Source organism: Mytilus galloprovincialis, chromosome 3 (assembly GCF_965363235.1).
Source record: "Mytilus galloprovincialis chromosome 3, xbMytGall1.hap1.1, whole genome shotgun sequence".
NCBI classification, from domain to species: Eukaryota; Metazoa; Mollusca; class Bivalvia; order Mytilida; family Mytilidae; genus Mytilus; species Mytilus galloprovincialis.
The window spans coordinates 44116030-44132652 of record NC_134840.1 but is presented as its reverse complement, the minus strand read 5'-3'; the positions used below and the strand labels follow the sequence as shown (position 1 = coordinate 44132652).

General features: G+C 32.4%; 1 protein-coding gene across 3 annotated transcripts in view; it reads left to right on the top strand.

The window, feature by feature from the left end:
• Window positions 1–16623, top strand: part of LOC143068047 (calmodulin-alpha-like) — a 61822-nt gene that overhangs the window by 36452 nt on the left and 8747 nt on the right. Inside the window, exon 5 of one of the 3 annotated variants that reach the window (XM_076241788.1) lies at window positions 10611–10645. The exons of 1 other annotated variant lie outside the window; for it this stretch is intronic. In XM_076241788.1, coding sequence (XP_076097903.1) covers window positions 10611–10630 — 20 coding nt within the window. In that variant the 3' untranslated portion in view covers window positions 10631–10645. Of the gene's footprint in view, window positions 1–10315; window positions 10558–10610; window positions 10646–16623 lie in introns of those variants that run through there. One more of the 3 variants, XM_076241789.1, reaches the window with a different exon arrangement.

Sequence of the window (16623 nt, the reverse complement as noted above, 5' to 3'; positions counted from 1 at the left end):
TTGCAAATATAAGCATAATATTATGTACACCACAAAGGTATATAATTCAAATTGTTTGCATATTCAATCATGTATTGCAATGAAACTATAACAAAGAAAACCTTACTTCATGAAAAGAGTAAACTATTCAGTCAGAATATGAAATATTTTTTTCAGTTCTATTTTTCATTATAAAATAAACAAGACAAAGATTTCAAAACAATATTTTTTCATTTATTTAAACATGTCATCATTTTGTTTCAGTGAAAGAACTTTACTCTTTGACCTTAAATTTTATTATACATTCCAAAATCAGAATTATAATCTTTATTGTCATATTAACAAATAAAAAACATGTTTGTGACAAAATGGAAAAAAATTTAATAAAAATATAAAAAAACTTGTATACATTTAAAACTTTTTACTACCAAACAGCATTCATTGCAACATACACATACTGTATATTTATATCTATATATTTATAATTTGAATCCCATAGGATTTTATTTTGTCCCATGGGATATTAAAAATCCCATGGGATAATAATAATCCCATGGGATTTTTTTTGTCCCATGGGACAACAAATATCCCATGGGACTACAATTATCCCATGGGACCAAAAAAAATCCCATGGGATTTAACCAAAATCCCATGGGATAATGGTAAATCCCATGGGATTTTGCCCTGTCCCATGGGATATTGAAAATCCCATGTTTTTATAAATCAAATAGCAAAATAAATATAATAGTAACAGTAGAAAACTAATGAAATTATTGAATCCCATGTAATTCCGCACATTTTGGTTATATACATGACACTGTAGCTCTTATTTGAGGCGGCGGCGGATTTGCAAATGAGTGTTTTGCAAATTTAAAGTGTCCAGTGTTTTATCTTTCCAACACAGTTTAATTGTCATTCAAAAAATGACAATGTTGTTATTTGTCATTCATTTAAAGGTCGTTAAAGTATACATGCACAGCGGTTGTCAGATCAATACTACTTTAATAGAAGATAATGTCGACGGATGCAAAAGTATTTAGCAATCGGAACAATATGGATGCGTGAACTTTATTACTTTTAAGTTTAGAAAGGTCGATCCAAGATTATTAGAATTGATGACCAAGATCCATCTGCCAGTATTTTACGAACTACGAGGACGATAATGTATTTTGCTTGATTTAATTTTCAAAATTTCCGCAATTTCACAATTCAAACTGGGATATTAAATTGGTTTGTCATTAGAAGCCTATAAGGTATTAATTTTGCTTAGTTGTGAAGACTATAAGGTGACATTAACTAGAGGTCGTTGGTGGGGGATTATGGAATTGAGAATAGTGGACAAAAAATATAAATAATAGAGACAATGGACCAAGAAATAAATAAAATAGCTAGAATAATGGTGTTAAAATGTAATGATAAGAGAATAATTGTCAAAAAGTATAAAGAATAGAGAAATATGGCATAAAAATCAAAGAATACAGAAATTAAGAACCCTGAATCCAGACCATCATACTAGTTGCCTTAATGAACGTTAGTTTGTCTCTGGGAGATTGCTATTGGTTATCATATGGTTTCTCTTTATTTCTATGTCTATTAATTTAGAAACATGCTTTCATTATTTACCAACATTTTACATATCACATTATAAAAAAAGACTATTATTTTGCAAACTACCATAGATTTCCGGTAATTGTTCTGCATAGACCACACCACATTGGAGTTCCTGTAAAAATTTTTCAAGTGGACCACAGTTACCCACCTTACCCCATCATTACATAAAAGTTAATAAACAAATGTCTACGGAAATACTTCTGTCCGAACAATGTGTAAAGGGGAGCTTGGTAGCTGATGTCTGCTGGAGAAAAAAATCAAGGTTGCTGTTTAGCTTATTTTTTTTCAAAGATAGGTCCAAACTGTTGGGGTCGAACACCGAACCCCATCCTTACCGAAAATGTAATAAAAATTGTCCTCACTAGGTGCAAAGGGAAGCTGGGTAACTGGGGTCTACAGTAGAAAAATCAAGGGTGTTGTTCTGCTAAGTTTTTTTTTTCTAAAGTAGGTCTAAAGTTGAGGTCGTATACCCTACAAAAACCCTTACCAGACAGTTAATAAAAAAAATCTGCGGCAATACTTTTATCTGCTCTAGGTGAGAATGTAAGCTAGAGATCTAGGGCCTACTTGATCAAAATTACAAGTTAATTTATAGCACGGATCAATCTTTTTTAAGCTAATAAATAATTTACTTGCCCACCATACTTTGAATACAAAAAACAAACCTTTTGTCAAGTCATATTTAAGCGAAATCCACTAGTTCAGAGGTAGAATGTTTTGTAAAAACAGTTTTGTGTGGCAAAAAAAAGTTAAAGCACGAGTGCAACTTTATTTTCTTTTAATGCAGAATTATTATTACTTTTCATGAACTATTTGACAGGATGCCGATAATAAGGAAAGCTATTTCACCCAATAGTGCAATTTTGCCATCATTAAAAAAAATCATAATTATTTACGATTCTATAAACACTCCAAGTGTTGACTATTTAAAATGTAAAGCGGGCAGTACGCTGTGTAATATATCGAAAGCGATTGATTTTGGCTTTATGTAACTAATAATAACATAAGATGTATGTTTCATTATAATTCGTTATTCTGATTGGCTAACTGCACATCTCATGTTACATTACACAACGAAAATCATTATTCATGATGACACGAGGTCCCACAATAAAGTGCAAAGGTGAATTTAATAAAACCTTGATAAAAATCGTGTTTTCATGATCCTAGCTAAAACATGTAATTATAAATATTGAATGCTTCTTTTTGTAACTTCATAGGGTTGTAAAAGCGTTGACCGTGCGTACATTTTCAGAATGAAGCGCTTCCGCTTTTCATACAAAATGTGTTTCGGTCATCGCTTTACACCTCAATGAAGTAGCAAAAAAAAGCATTCAATTCTTAAATAAACCAGAAATGAAATTTTAAAATTCATTGAAAAGTGTCTTTGACTGCTTAATTATATTTTAAAAACTGATGATATAGGTTATATATTAATAAAAACATTTTAAGTACGTTTGAGTCTTATGCAATATTTGTTTTTATATATTTAAAAACTGACTGCTACCGACTGGTTGCTTGAGCCTGGTCTCACAAACTCCGCATTTTCATTACAGCCGATTACATTGAGTGTGTAGACAAAGGTAATATCTTTGGATCGCTTGTTTGTTAGCTGAACTATGAAGTAACTAGGTAAGGTATACCACTCTCCTGTAGAAGGAGCCTAGTCCTACAGACAGATTGATTAGTTATTTGTCGAACTAGTCTACTCTTAAAGGAGGGTAGTTTACCTAACCTAATAATACAAGCAAGCTAACCAAGGATAGGCTACCTTTGCCTACACACTCAGTGCAATCGGCTGTAACTTTTTTACATTACAGGTTGCAACACCTTGCCAAATCATTAGGTTCCAATAAACGTTTGGAAAATTTAGTTTATGTGCTTTCCCATAGGGTTTTATGCAGAACAATTACCGGAAATCTATTATGGAAACTTGCAAAAACAATATCAAAATCGAAATCTAAGTGAACAATGAAGTTACTCACATTACAAAAGGTTGAGACATTGAAGGCCAAATATTATTTTTTATTCTTGCGTGTCTTATTATAATCAGATGGTAATTTTAGAGTTTACAAAGAAATTTAATATTAAGACAAACATTAATGTCGAGTTTCATTGGTGAAATTAACACTACAATACAAATAAAGGATTCTCAAATGATCATGACTTTTGCTTGTAGTAAAATGATCAATCAATCAATCAATCAATCAATCAATCAATCAATCAATTGATCAATCAATAAAATTGAGAATGGAAATAAAAAATGTGTCAAAGAAACAACAGTCAGCCTAACCAAAGAGCACAACCGAAGGCCACCAATGAGTCTTCAACACAACGAGAAAATCCGGGCTTCAGCTGGTCTCTAAATAAAAATATATACTAGTAATGTGAAAATGGACGTCACACTTAACTTAGACAAAAAAAAACATAAAAAACTAACAAAGATCAGAGTCTACTGTCTTGGGACAGGCGCAAAAATACGGCGGGGCTAAACATGCTTTGTTAGATCTCAACCCTCCCGCTATACAATTATATCTAGCTCATGTAGAATAAACAAACACACAACAATATGCACAGAGAAACTCAGTTTAAAAGAAATCCGAGTCCGATGACAAAATAGTAAACAAAAGAAACTACAAAAACGAATATGATTCATAAATTAACAAAGAACTACTAGCAGTAACTGACATGCCAGCTCCAGACCCCAATCAAAAATATCGAAAGAATATATAGATATAAGAAGATGTGCATGGTATGAGTGCCAATGAGACAACTCTCCATCCAAGTCACAGTGTGTAGAAGGAAACTATTATAGGTTAAAGTACCCTCTTCAACACGAATCCTTGGCTCACACCGAATAGCAAGTTATAAGGATCTTCCAAAATGACTAGTGTAAAACCATTCAAACGGGAAAACCAAAGGTCTAAACTCTATATATAACTAGAGGCTCTGAAGAGCCTGTGTCGCTCACCTTGGTCTATATGTTTTTGGTGATGGTGATGTGTTCGTAGATCTTACTCTTCAAAACTTTGTTGATGCTTACAATTATCTCTATCTATAATGAACTTAGCCTAGTAGTTTCAGTGGAAAATATTTTGTAAAAATGTACAAATTTATGAAAATTGTTAAAAATTGACTATAAAGGGCAATTACTCCTTTAGGGGTCAATTGACCATTTTCGTCATGTTGAATTATTTGTAGGTCTTACTTTGCTGTACATTATTGATGTTTACAGTTTATCTCTATCTATAATAATATTCAAGAAAATAACCAAAAGCTGCAAAATTTTCTTAAAATTACCAATTCAGGGGCAGCAACATAACAATTGGTTGTCTGATTCATCTGAAAATTTCAGGGCAGATAGATAATGACCTAATAAACAATTTTATCCATGTCAGATTTGCTCTTAATGCTTTGATTTCTGAAATATAAGCCAACATCTTCATTTTACTCCTATGTTCTATTTTTATCCATGGAGACCATCTTGGTTAGTTGACAAGGTCACCGGACACATTTGTTATACTAGATATCCCTATGATGATGGTGGCTAAGTTTGGTTGAATTTGGCTCAGTAGTTTCAGAGGAGAAGATTTTTGTAAAAGTTACGACGACGGACGACGGACGCCAAGATAGAACGACATCAACAAACGACAACTACTGTTTTTTGGGTGATTTTTTTATTACTAGACCAAATATTTCATGATTTTTTATTATCTAGGACTGTATTTTTGATTAACAATTGATAACCAAGTTTAATTAAATCATATGTGTGTATAGCAAAGATATTAACTTTGGCTTGAAAGACGTCTATTTAATTGTTTTCGACTCGCTCTGCTCGGTCGGAAAAATTGACAAGAATAAAATCCTAAGATTGAACGCGTTCGTTCAACAATCTTATTAAAATTAATATATATATTAATTTTCTCATACACATAAGTATTACGAAATCAGAGATATACATTTTGATTAGATTAGTTCGTCTAATTTACAAATGTAGTGCTATCTGTAGTAAATTTACTGACTTCTTTAATAAAGAATTTGAATAAGAAGGTGTCCATACCACATAAATGCCCCACTCGCACTATCATTTTCCATGTCTAGTGGACCGTGGAATTGAGGGTATTTGGCATTGAAATTAAAAAGATCATATGATATAGAATATGTGTACTGAGTTTCAAAAAAAAATATATCTGTACATTAACTTCACTTTCAAGTATAGAGATGTGATTTTTTTTCTGAGACAAGTGCTTGTGACAATCCAAAAGAACTTGCAGTCATTCGATGTTCAGTACTTCAGTACTTTGATTGTTTGAAAACGAGGTAAAAATACCCTGCCACATTCGGTATGTGTTTTTGTTAGACCTTTTTTCCCTTCTGTTTTGTATCGATCTCATACGTTAAGCCCTTTTCCACTGATTTGTATAGTTTGTTCTTATGCTGTGCTGTAACAAAACTGTCCCGGCTGTTTACAAGCATGTTAAACGCCACAATATATTGTATGTGCCTGCTCCAACTCAGGAGCATGTAGTTCAATGGTTTTCGTTTGTTGATGTCTTTTATATGTGTTTTTCGTAATTCATGTTGTTTTAAAGTAGGCTGTTATTTTTCTCAATTGAACTGTTTCATATTTTTCAATTCATGGACTATTGTAGCCGACAATACCATATGTTTTTTCTCATTGTTGAAGATTATATGGTTGCCTATATATAATTGCTTACATCCACTACATTTGAACTTTGTTGGATAGTTGACTCATTTGCATTAATACCAAATCTCCTTATTAAAAGTTGAGGGGTGTGTGTGTTTCTTTGGAAAATTTCAATGTTTTTCTCCAAGGTCACCCAGTTTGAATAGAATATTTTGACATTTTGCTGTGCTCTTGGATTTGAGTTAAGTGCCAACCAAAGCTCACGGCCTGTTGGTGGGTAGTTGATGACTATATGGTAAGCTCTGGATGTCTTTTTGAGTATTGCATACGGTGATTTGGTGATGTCTTCATGCCATGCATGGTCCCATTACTTTATATAGACAGCTTATCAGTCAACCTGATCTATCAAGTAGCTCTCCTCGCCTTTTGTATAGTCAGACGAAAAACAAGATATAAACTGACTTAGCTTGGTATATACATGTTTATTTAATATACTTATATAAATATAAAAAAGAAGATGTGGTATGATTGTCAATGAGACAACTCTCCACAAGAGACCAACATAACACAGAAATTATCAACTATAGGTCATCGTACGGCCTTCAACAATGAGCAAAGCCCATACCGCATAGTCAGATATAAAAGGCCCCGAAATGACAATGTAAAACAATTCAAACAAGAAAACTAACTTATTTATGCACAAAAATTGAATGAAAAACAAAAATGTAACACATAAACAAACGACAACCACTGAATTACAGGCTCCTGACTTGGGACAGGCACATACATTTTGAATGTGGCGGGGTTAAACATGTTAGCGGGATCCCAAATTCAAGTCAAATTGATATTTTAAAACAACATAAAAGTTAAAAAGTGTAAAAAAAAATTATTTTAATAAATGTTGAAAATATTATTGTGTTTGTGTGTGGAAAACTACTTAAAATTGTAGAAATATTCAAAAGTAGCTCTCGCGTTTTTGTTCTGCGGCTACGTTAACGGAACATCAATCAAGTAATCGATCTTCATGACTATCATGGCTTCAATATTTAATGGTATAAAATATCATATTCTGCTTGTCGTAGACACAAAAAGACTTCAAGTTGGAATAGATCTACGAAGACTAAAGAACGTTCATGTGTGGTTTAGCAATTGTACATGCCCACGAAACCGACGTCCAGATATTGTTCGGAAGATGTTTTGAGAAGTTCCGATGCGACCGGACAAGTAAAATTAAACTGTTACAGTATATTACAGAACACAAAACTGGCTATCTTTGCTGTAAATACAAGTTAAAAACCTGACATGGTTTACATTAAAGCTAAAAATCCCAATCCCACGGCATCAAATAATTTAAAAAAAACATATGACCTTTAACATTGGAGGTCTAAACTAGCATTGAGCCGTGTCCAGGTCCGAAATAGAAAATAAAGAGATGTGGAGTAAATGTACACGGGACAAAATCGCACACAATATATAGAAAAAATACAAATTATTAATGAACAGGGCTTTTATGCCTGTTCTTCATCTTGAAAGGAGCTGGAGGGTCTTCAACGAGGAACTAGACCATTGATCCTCATTATACAAAAGTAACATAGGTTAGTGCATCGGACTATACAAAAACATAAGTTCCTGGTTCGATCACCGTTCCGGTGAGAAAATTTCCAATCCACTATTAATAAATATGTTTAAACTAACAATAGCCACACACTTGACTTTGTGGATTACATTATTTTTTTCGTCATCCTACATAATTATGTCTTTTGATATTGTTCATACATGTAAATACTAAAAGTCTTACACTGTATCTATATATTTTGCTCCGAGACCAGAACATAATAAAATAGATAAATTAAAACTTGCGCTTTAGATTAGGAAAGGGTTGAAAGATTTTGTATCATTTTTTCCAGTTCTTCTGGAGTCCTTGGGCCCTTCCCTCGCCAACAATATATAGTTTGATTTATTTGTAAAAGAGGCTAGTTACGCTACAATATTATCATCTTAGATTAACCTCTCCAAACTTAAAAGTAAAGATCACGCACCCTTATTGTTTAGATTGATAAAGACTTTTGCATCCGTCGACATTATCTTCGATTAAAGTAGTATCGATCTGACAACCGCTGTGCATGTATACATTAACGACCTTTAAATGAATGACAAATGACAACATTGTCATTTTTTGAATGACAATTAAACTGTGTTGGAAAGATAACATAAATACATTTTCGTTTTTCGTTTTTTGTTTTTGTGAAATCAAAAATGAAAAATGAAAACACTTTCATTTTTCGATTTTAGTTTTTGAGAAATCAAAATTGAAAAATGAAAATACTTTTGTTTTTCGTTTTTTGTTTGTAAAATGAAAAACGAAAAACGAAAAAACTTTTGTTTTTCATTTTGGTTTTTAAGAAATCAAAAACGAAAAATGAAAACACTTTCGTTTTTCATTTTGGTTTTTATGAAATCAAAAACGAAAAATGAAAACACTTTCGTTTTTTGTTTTTTGTTTTTGATATTTCAAAACGAAAAACGAATGGACGCAGATATACACGGACCCATATGGTAAGATGTAAATGAAATATTGAAATGAATTGAATTGAGTTATGGACACGAATAAAGTATATCTATTACAAAACTGATAATTAGTTTAAAGATTATAAAGAAACGTTAAGCATATTAATTATAACATACATGTACTTACACACACAAAATTTCAAGGATTGTCTTCAACCATTAGAATCGTTCCTTTAATATTTTCCATGAATGTGCATTTCGTTATGTAATGTATTATTTCTGCTATCGTCTGTTCTATAGTCGGGATTGTTTCTCTTTGACACATTCCCATTTCCATTCTTAATTTTATTTTTTATTTACGTTTCCATTTCAACAAGATCCGCTGCTGATACGATTAATGTTATTAATTCAGAAAAAAAAGTTTCGTGAAACACTTGGAAGACCTAGCAACGTAACGTTGTTTTTAAGGACATTTATGTAGTTTAGGAATACAGTAAAGGAAGATCTAGTTCTTTATATTTGGTTGAAATTCAAAAGAAACATAGAAGAGACCAATGATTATCCAGGATTTCCTTCTTGATAAATGTCATAGGAATAAACATGTATGTTGACTTTTCAAGTGTCGATACCTAAATCATTTATCAAGCAGTTGGTGTAATGTGATTTACATACAAAATGATGTTGTTTGATGCTTTATCTGCGGTGACAACATATTTGTCATCGACGTAGGAAAGATGTTTTGAAACATATGGGTCTAGCTTTTATGCATAGACCAATTCAGTTTTACATTTTTGATTTGTATGTTTGTAATAGATTGTAATTGATTTGGTATAATTATATGAAATGATAGGAATATACTGATCTTTGAAATATGGAGATATTTTGTAGTGGACCGATTTATGATGAAGGATCTTGTCAAAATTGATAGCAGACCTTGGTTGTCAAAAGACATTTTTAGAAAGAATCTTTTCCAATGCGAACTGGTTTGAAAAGTCTGTGACTGGCGATATCTATGATCACAGCTGCACGTTTGTATTTGTTTGAATAGTGTTTTGTTATGATTTTTGTTTTGCAATTCTTGTAGTGTCTGTTTTTGTATGTCTAGTTTCGTTGTTGTTTTCGTTTTTATTGCATGCCGCTGGAGGTTAAGCTAATAGCAAGATTTCAATCAGTCAATCTTTGTTGTTGTAGATTGATTGTGTCAAATACTGATATTTTGCATACTAGTATAACATTTTAAAGCTTTTTTGCAAGTTAATAGACCAGCTATGGTGAATGATATGTTTTTGTTTTTTATTAAGACTGTACGAATATAAATGAATGCAAGTGAATAGTACTAACACAACTACAATCTTAAGATAATTTCTGAAGAATAATTTACGGGACATAATAATGATTTTTTGTCGGTTGATTAACATCCAGTGGCAAATATTTCATACATGTTCAGGTACCAGTCTTGTATTACAACTCCAGTTTCCGGTGCATGCATGTCAAAACATGGAGGGAAACAAAATAGTGCATTTTTTTCTGAATTTTTTTCTGAACACAATTTTTTCTGTTTGATTATAGGTTTATGCTGAATTGAAACATATCTATAGACTTTAAAAACATCTTGCATCTTTTGGAGGATATCAATCCAGGAAAGTGGAAGGATATCATGTTTACTGGAAGTGGTACGGCCTAGTAAAAACAGCAAACAGAAAGTAGAAAACAAATGTTTTGACTTCAGGATTACGTAACTTTATATTCTTCGTGGCATGACCCACTTTTTTTCGATTAAATCACAATTTCACATTAGTGCATACATGATATGAACATGAAATTTTTTTTCTATGTAGCATTTTTTATTTTTTTATTTTCAAAGATCAGCTGTTTTGCATGTAAGCCTATGGAGCAGCCAATTACAAGACTGCAACCTTCAGGACGACGGGACATAAGATGTTATTTTGGTTTTTGTGAATATCAGAGAAAAACACATTTTTTATTAGAACAAAATGATGTTTTAAGCCGGATTTTGTTTACCGACGGCCCCAGAATGACGAGAAGATCCTGCTTCACACTTGCATATTCAAGACGAGAACAAATAAAGAATAAAGACAAAAGGTGCATGAAGATTATGCACGGTAAGTCGCTGCAGCAGGGATGAAAGACTTTCACTGGTAAATAACGGTATCTTACACATATTGTTCAATGTCTTGAAATAGGCCTTGGAGAGTTTAATGGTGAATTTACGTAGAGCGTTGACAACGCTCTAAATACAAAATCTTATAATTCCCAATTCCGATCGGACGTTGCTACATAATTAAACGTCACTTACAGTCGAACATAATCCCCTCTTAGATGAAGGTTTCACTGTCAGGCTTGAGAAGTACAGGTTTGACCATATTTCTATACCTAACTCTCCCCTTGGAATTCGGTACTTTTGGTGTTGGCACTTTACATACATTACATTAAAAAACTAATAAAAAAAATGTTTTGAACCTAGCACGGATGTTAGAATTGATATTCCGGTACAATACTTAAAAAACAATTAGTAATTTTTGCATTGCAATCTCAATCAAGCAATTTAACACACACAATGCTTGAGTAACAAACTAACTTTGTTAAAAGGGAAATAGAGCATTTAAATCAAGAGGCCAATGCATAAATGAGACAAAGCCGTAGTGAAAAACAACAACACTATAACAAACGTTGGGATGAGGTAGCAGTATGCGACCATCGAAATTTTTTCTACCATACACAATTCAGCATGATGTGAACATTATCGAATAAGGAAATCTAGTGAAAATCACCATTTACTTTGAATTACATAGCATTTTCTGTTCCTAGAAAATAACCCACGCAAATATCTGTAACGAAGGACACTTTAATAGATTTTAACGAGTAAGACACAATAAGTAGTACTTAGTGTGCTGTCAGAGACGCTGTCTTTTGAAAAGAACGCGTTGAAATTCGGATTTTTTTATTATTGAATATCAGTTTTAATAAATTTGATAGTCATTATCTAAAAGACCGTCGTTAGTGTCAAAAATAAAGACCGTCGATATCGATAGTGTCAATAATAAAGACCGTCGATATATTAAACTGGGGTGGTGTTCTCGAAAGTATCCTAAGATTCGTCCTAAGTCATAGATAAGACCAATTTTAGGACGGACTTAGGATCAATTTAGGATACTCTTAAGTTGTGTCTCGAAGCTATCTCAGACATATCTTATGTTAGGACGTCATAAACATATCCTAAGTCGAAATTTTAAATCGTCAAATTTATTTTTTGATAAAACATTTAATAATGACTAAACCAATTAATAAAATTGTTTAGGAATTTTATAATTACAATTAAAGAATTAAATCCATGATTTTAAATGTAAACCTAAATTTATACCAAAAAGGATTGTAATTTAAACTGGAAAACAACTTGTTTTGAAATGAGAATTGAATTGGTAGTGTAATCGTAAAAACGAAGTTCAAAGTTTAAAATCATGCATTATTTCTTTATATACGAGTCAAAACCGATGGTGCGTTTCATTTCATGTTAATCTTCAGGTAAAAAAGTGAACAAAAAGCGAAATCCAAACTTTATTATGTTAGGATGAAGATAGGATGATCCTAAGACACCTAATTAGGTGTCCTAAAGTTAGGACGAAAACTGAGATATATTGTAAATTAAGAGAGCTTCGAGAACACGACTTAGGATAAATACCTGTCATAAGATGGACTTAGGACACGTCCTAGTCCTAAGATAGCTTCGAGAACACCACCCCTGGTATTCTATTCTATTGAAATATATGTAGGGTATATTACATTTCTGAAGATTAACATAGAGTACTTATTATTTTTTAAATTTGAAATATCCTTAGACTTTAAACAAGGTGCTCATGAAACTACTTTTAACATATGAATGGAATGATTCAGAGAGACAACAAACCGACCAAAAAGCAAAACACAACCGAAGGCCACCAATGGGTTTTACACAGCAAGAAAATATATCACTTATATGTGCGTGTTGTTGCGTAGATTTATTTTGCCATTCATTTTATACCAACAAATCGAAGTAACATGTTTAATATATGGTTTTTCGAGATTGAATGTGTCTCCTTCAAAGAACAATTCATATGTTGTCATGACTAAATATTTAGCGTTTGGTACGTTTACTATGGTCGAAATTGCATGCTTTTTCGTTACAAATTATTATTCATTGTTCTGTATTTTATGTACACTGTCTATTTAAATCGTGTGTGTTTCCATTGTTTGCTTATTAATATGAATTGAAGCACTTCGATGTTAGATATTTTATTTGCCAACAAAATGTTTCAAGAAAATAGTAAAACGCAAATGCATCAATCCAACTCAGACACAAATTCACAATAAACAGGGTATAACTGTTTTCAAATTGCCTTCGAACTTGCATATATCATAGTATCGAATTCATAACAGTGTGGCTATGGACATTGATTGGCGCACTTTAATATCCCATTGACTGAGACAGATTAGGTGAACGTTCGTCTATAACGCCCATTGCTCACGACGTCCTTAATATAAACATTTAAACCGTGGGGTCACCAAAGGTTCTCAACGCCTATATAAAATAATTCGAAATACTAATCAGGAATTTGTGTTTTGATTTATATTGATTAATTAAACAGTGGCCGATCCAGAGGGGGCGTAGAGGGCGTACGCCCCCCCTTTGCTCGGACTTTTTTTTTTAATTTTTGATAAAATGATTAATCAGACTTTGCCATTTCCCGTGTACCTTAGTACTCTAGTATTTAATTTTTATGCGACAATTCTTTACTTAGAAAGATATAATTTGCTGAAATTTACTGATTATCAAAGTCATGTGATTCGCTACGGTGGAGTTGACCAGTGCGTCGCTCTGTAAAATTACAGTAACACAATGCTTAGGCTGAGTGAGGATGACAATCATGACACCTTCATAGCAACAAAGTATTGACTTCTGTTTCACTATATCACAAAACAGAAAGTAATACTCTATAGACTCTCACTCCACAGCAAATGGGCGTCATCTAACTACGAAAAAACCCAAACGCCCCAGCCTATTTTTAAAATAACATAGCTGAATAATGATCCATGGGGCAGTCATTTTAAGCTCTAGATAGATTTAAAGTCGTAAGTACGAACCAATGGATTTAAGGAGACAGTCTTATATATTTGAGAGAAAAAAATTTACTCTGTTTTTTGCCGTAATGTCTGACCAGAATGTCTGATATATGGAATACTTTTTTCAAGACCAGACTGCTACCTGCCTGCTGGGTGTGGCCTTTATGAAAAATTCTGGCCGTATCTGGATTGAAAACAAACATTTTGTCCACCTTTTTGCTATTAGAAATGAATATTTTCCAACAGAATTGTATGGCAATAAATAAACATGATGAATAAAACGGGCATATTTTTTTGTGGCAGGGGTTTTCATGTCTGACCGGAATGTTCTTATATGATAGACAAAAAATAGGGAGAATACAGCATCGAAAATGTCCAACCCTATAAACACCTTTACAGCAACTACATAATATGCCCCACACCAGGAACGGTTTTTAAAACAAGAGCATATTACTTATTTTTATCTTTTTAGCCCAAATAAGGGCCCAAAAAATTTTACGCATCGCTCCGCTCGGCGATCTTTAAAAATCTCGACCCCCCTTTCCAAAATCCTGGATCCGCCCCTGTTAAACGTCCTTTACTTGTGTTTTTGTTATATTTCAACAATCAATTTTCATAATAAGATATCGCAAAGCCATGTTCTTTCAGAAAAAAAGAATGACTTACTGAATGCATGTATTGATTGATTATCTTTTTCGGATTTAACAATTGCGATTGTCGAGTTATGTAATCTTTTAACTTTTATCTGGTCTAATTTTATTTTAGAACGAATGCATAATCCACTTTCAAAAGTTGTGCAAATACGAAACATAAAGACAAAATATACTTCTGTCCTGTCTTTTTCGTACTTGAAAGTTATTGGATAGTAAGAAAGCTATTTGGATTAAACCTTGTGAAATTTGCATGCATTTACGTTATTGTATTGGCAAAATGTATCATTTGGTGTATATAGGAAACTTAAACCGTTCTGCTATACTGCTACTATACTTGTTAAAAACACTTGGCAACAGAAACGCATTCATCTTATCTATATAAAAAAATCGACCCAATTTACATAGAAATGGACGTCTTCGTGCATTTGTGATCGCAAATAAAATATGTTCCGGACCTTATGAGTATTTGGACCATACGTGTATGGTTGGACCATATTAGTATACCCTTATGGTCATGATATATGCGTATGGTCCAAATACTCATATGGTCCGGAACACATACATGATATTCTGTGCGTTGTCGGTCGTCTATTAATTTTTTTCTTTTGTTGATGGATTTGACGTCTTTCTGTGAGTGATTATTTGTTCATGACTTAAAACTTACTTGCAAATAATTTAAAAACAAGACTTGATTTATAAAAATGTCCAAACAAACCATGATTTTTTTTAAAACATACATCACATCCATTGCAAAAGGCTAAAATTCGCCAGGTCTTTAATTTCAACTAAGTGAGTTGACTAAATTAATGTTGCGGACCATTTTCCAATTTCCATGCGGTATCCCTATTTTTTTTCTCGCTCATCTTTTATGTTTGTTTTTTTCGTCCCAAGACCTCTTGGAGCTTTCATTCTATAAAGTGTGTATTTTGCTAATGGTCGAAGGCCATACGGGGACCTATAGCTTGATGACGCCTGTTGGTCCCTGGAAAGAATGTGTCTGATTGCCTATCACACTTCATATTCTTATTTTAACATGCAGTTATATCTATGATAAGAATGAAAATTGAATTGTCATTGAGACAAAAACCCAACCAAAGAGCAAAAAAAAAAAAGAAAAAAAAAAAGCCCAAGGCAACATGTAGATCTTTCGTATCAAGGGAATTGCTATAAATATATTTATTTCAGGTTAATAGTATTAGGCCATACTCAAGTTATAAAATAGATCTTGTCGTCAACTTTTGCAACCAGCTTCTATGTTTCTATAATGCACTGTTCATCCTTTTTGGGCTTCGACTTTTCCATTGGACAGACAATTTTGTTTTCGACTGTTTTAAAAAGATGCATTTTTTTACAAAATCATACAAGTAAGGAGTCTCTGGCCTTTGGTAGTGTTGTATGTTAATTAATGTTTGTTTATTTATTTGTTTAGGAAATAAGTATGACGTACATTTTCACTGAACTAGGACACTTTTTATAATAGTTTTTCGATATCGCTCGGGCAAAAATAATCACGAATATAATGCCTACCCATGTTAAAACTACAATAAAGTATAGTTTGCATCAATTATTTCTTGAACCTACCATTTTTTTTTGTCTGTGTTGGATTTGTGTGGCATTGAAAAAAACGGGTATAAACTACACAGTGCAGCTTCCAACAAGAATACAAGATTTATTGATTTTCAAAATGCGACCAAAATTAAAAATTTGCTCGCAGCAGAAAAAATTCAACAGTTTGATTTTCATTGAAATAAAATAATTGTTATGATTTACACACCGTTACTTTTTCCAATATAAATATTCGAACTATTTTGTTTGTTGTTTCCTTTATAAATTTACATCATTTTTAAAAAGACCACGCGTCTTCGATATTTAGAAGACTATAAAAGCGATGTTCATTATCTTTCTTCTGCTGTAAGTTTAATTTAGTTATTTTGTGTCATAATTGCCATCTCGTATGTTTTAAATTTGAATAAAGAAGATTCAGGTTGTCTTATACGTCAATGATACACACAAAAAAAAAAAAACGATAACAAATAAAATAAGGTGCAACATTCACTCTCCATGAAAAGAATACATCACATGGATGTAATTTTTGTAAGAAAAATA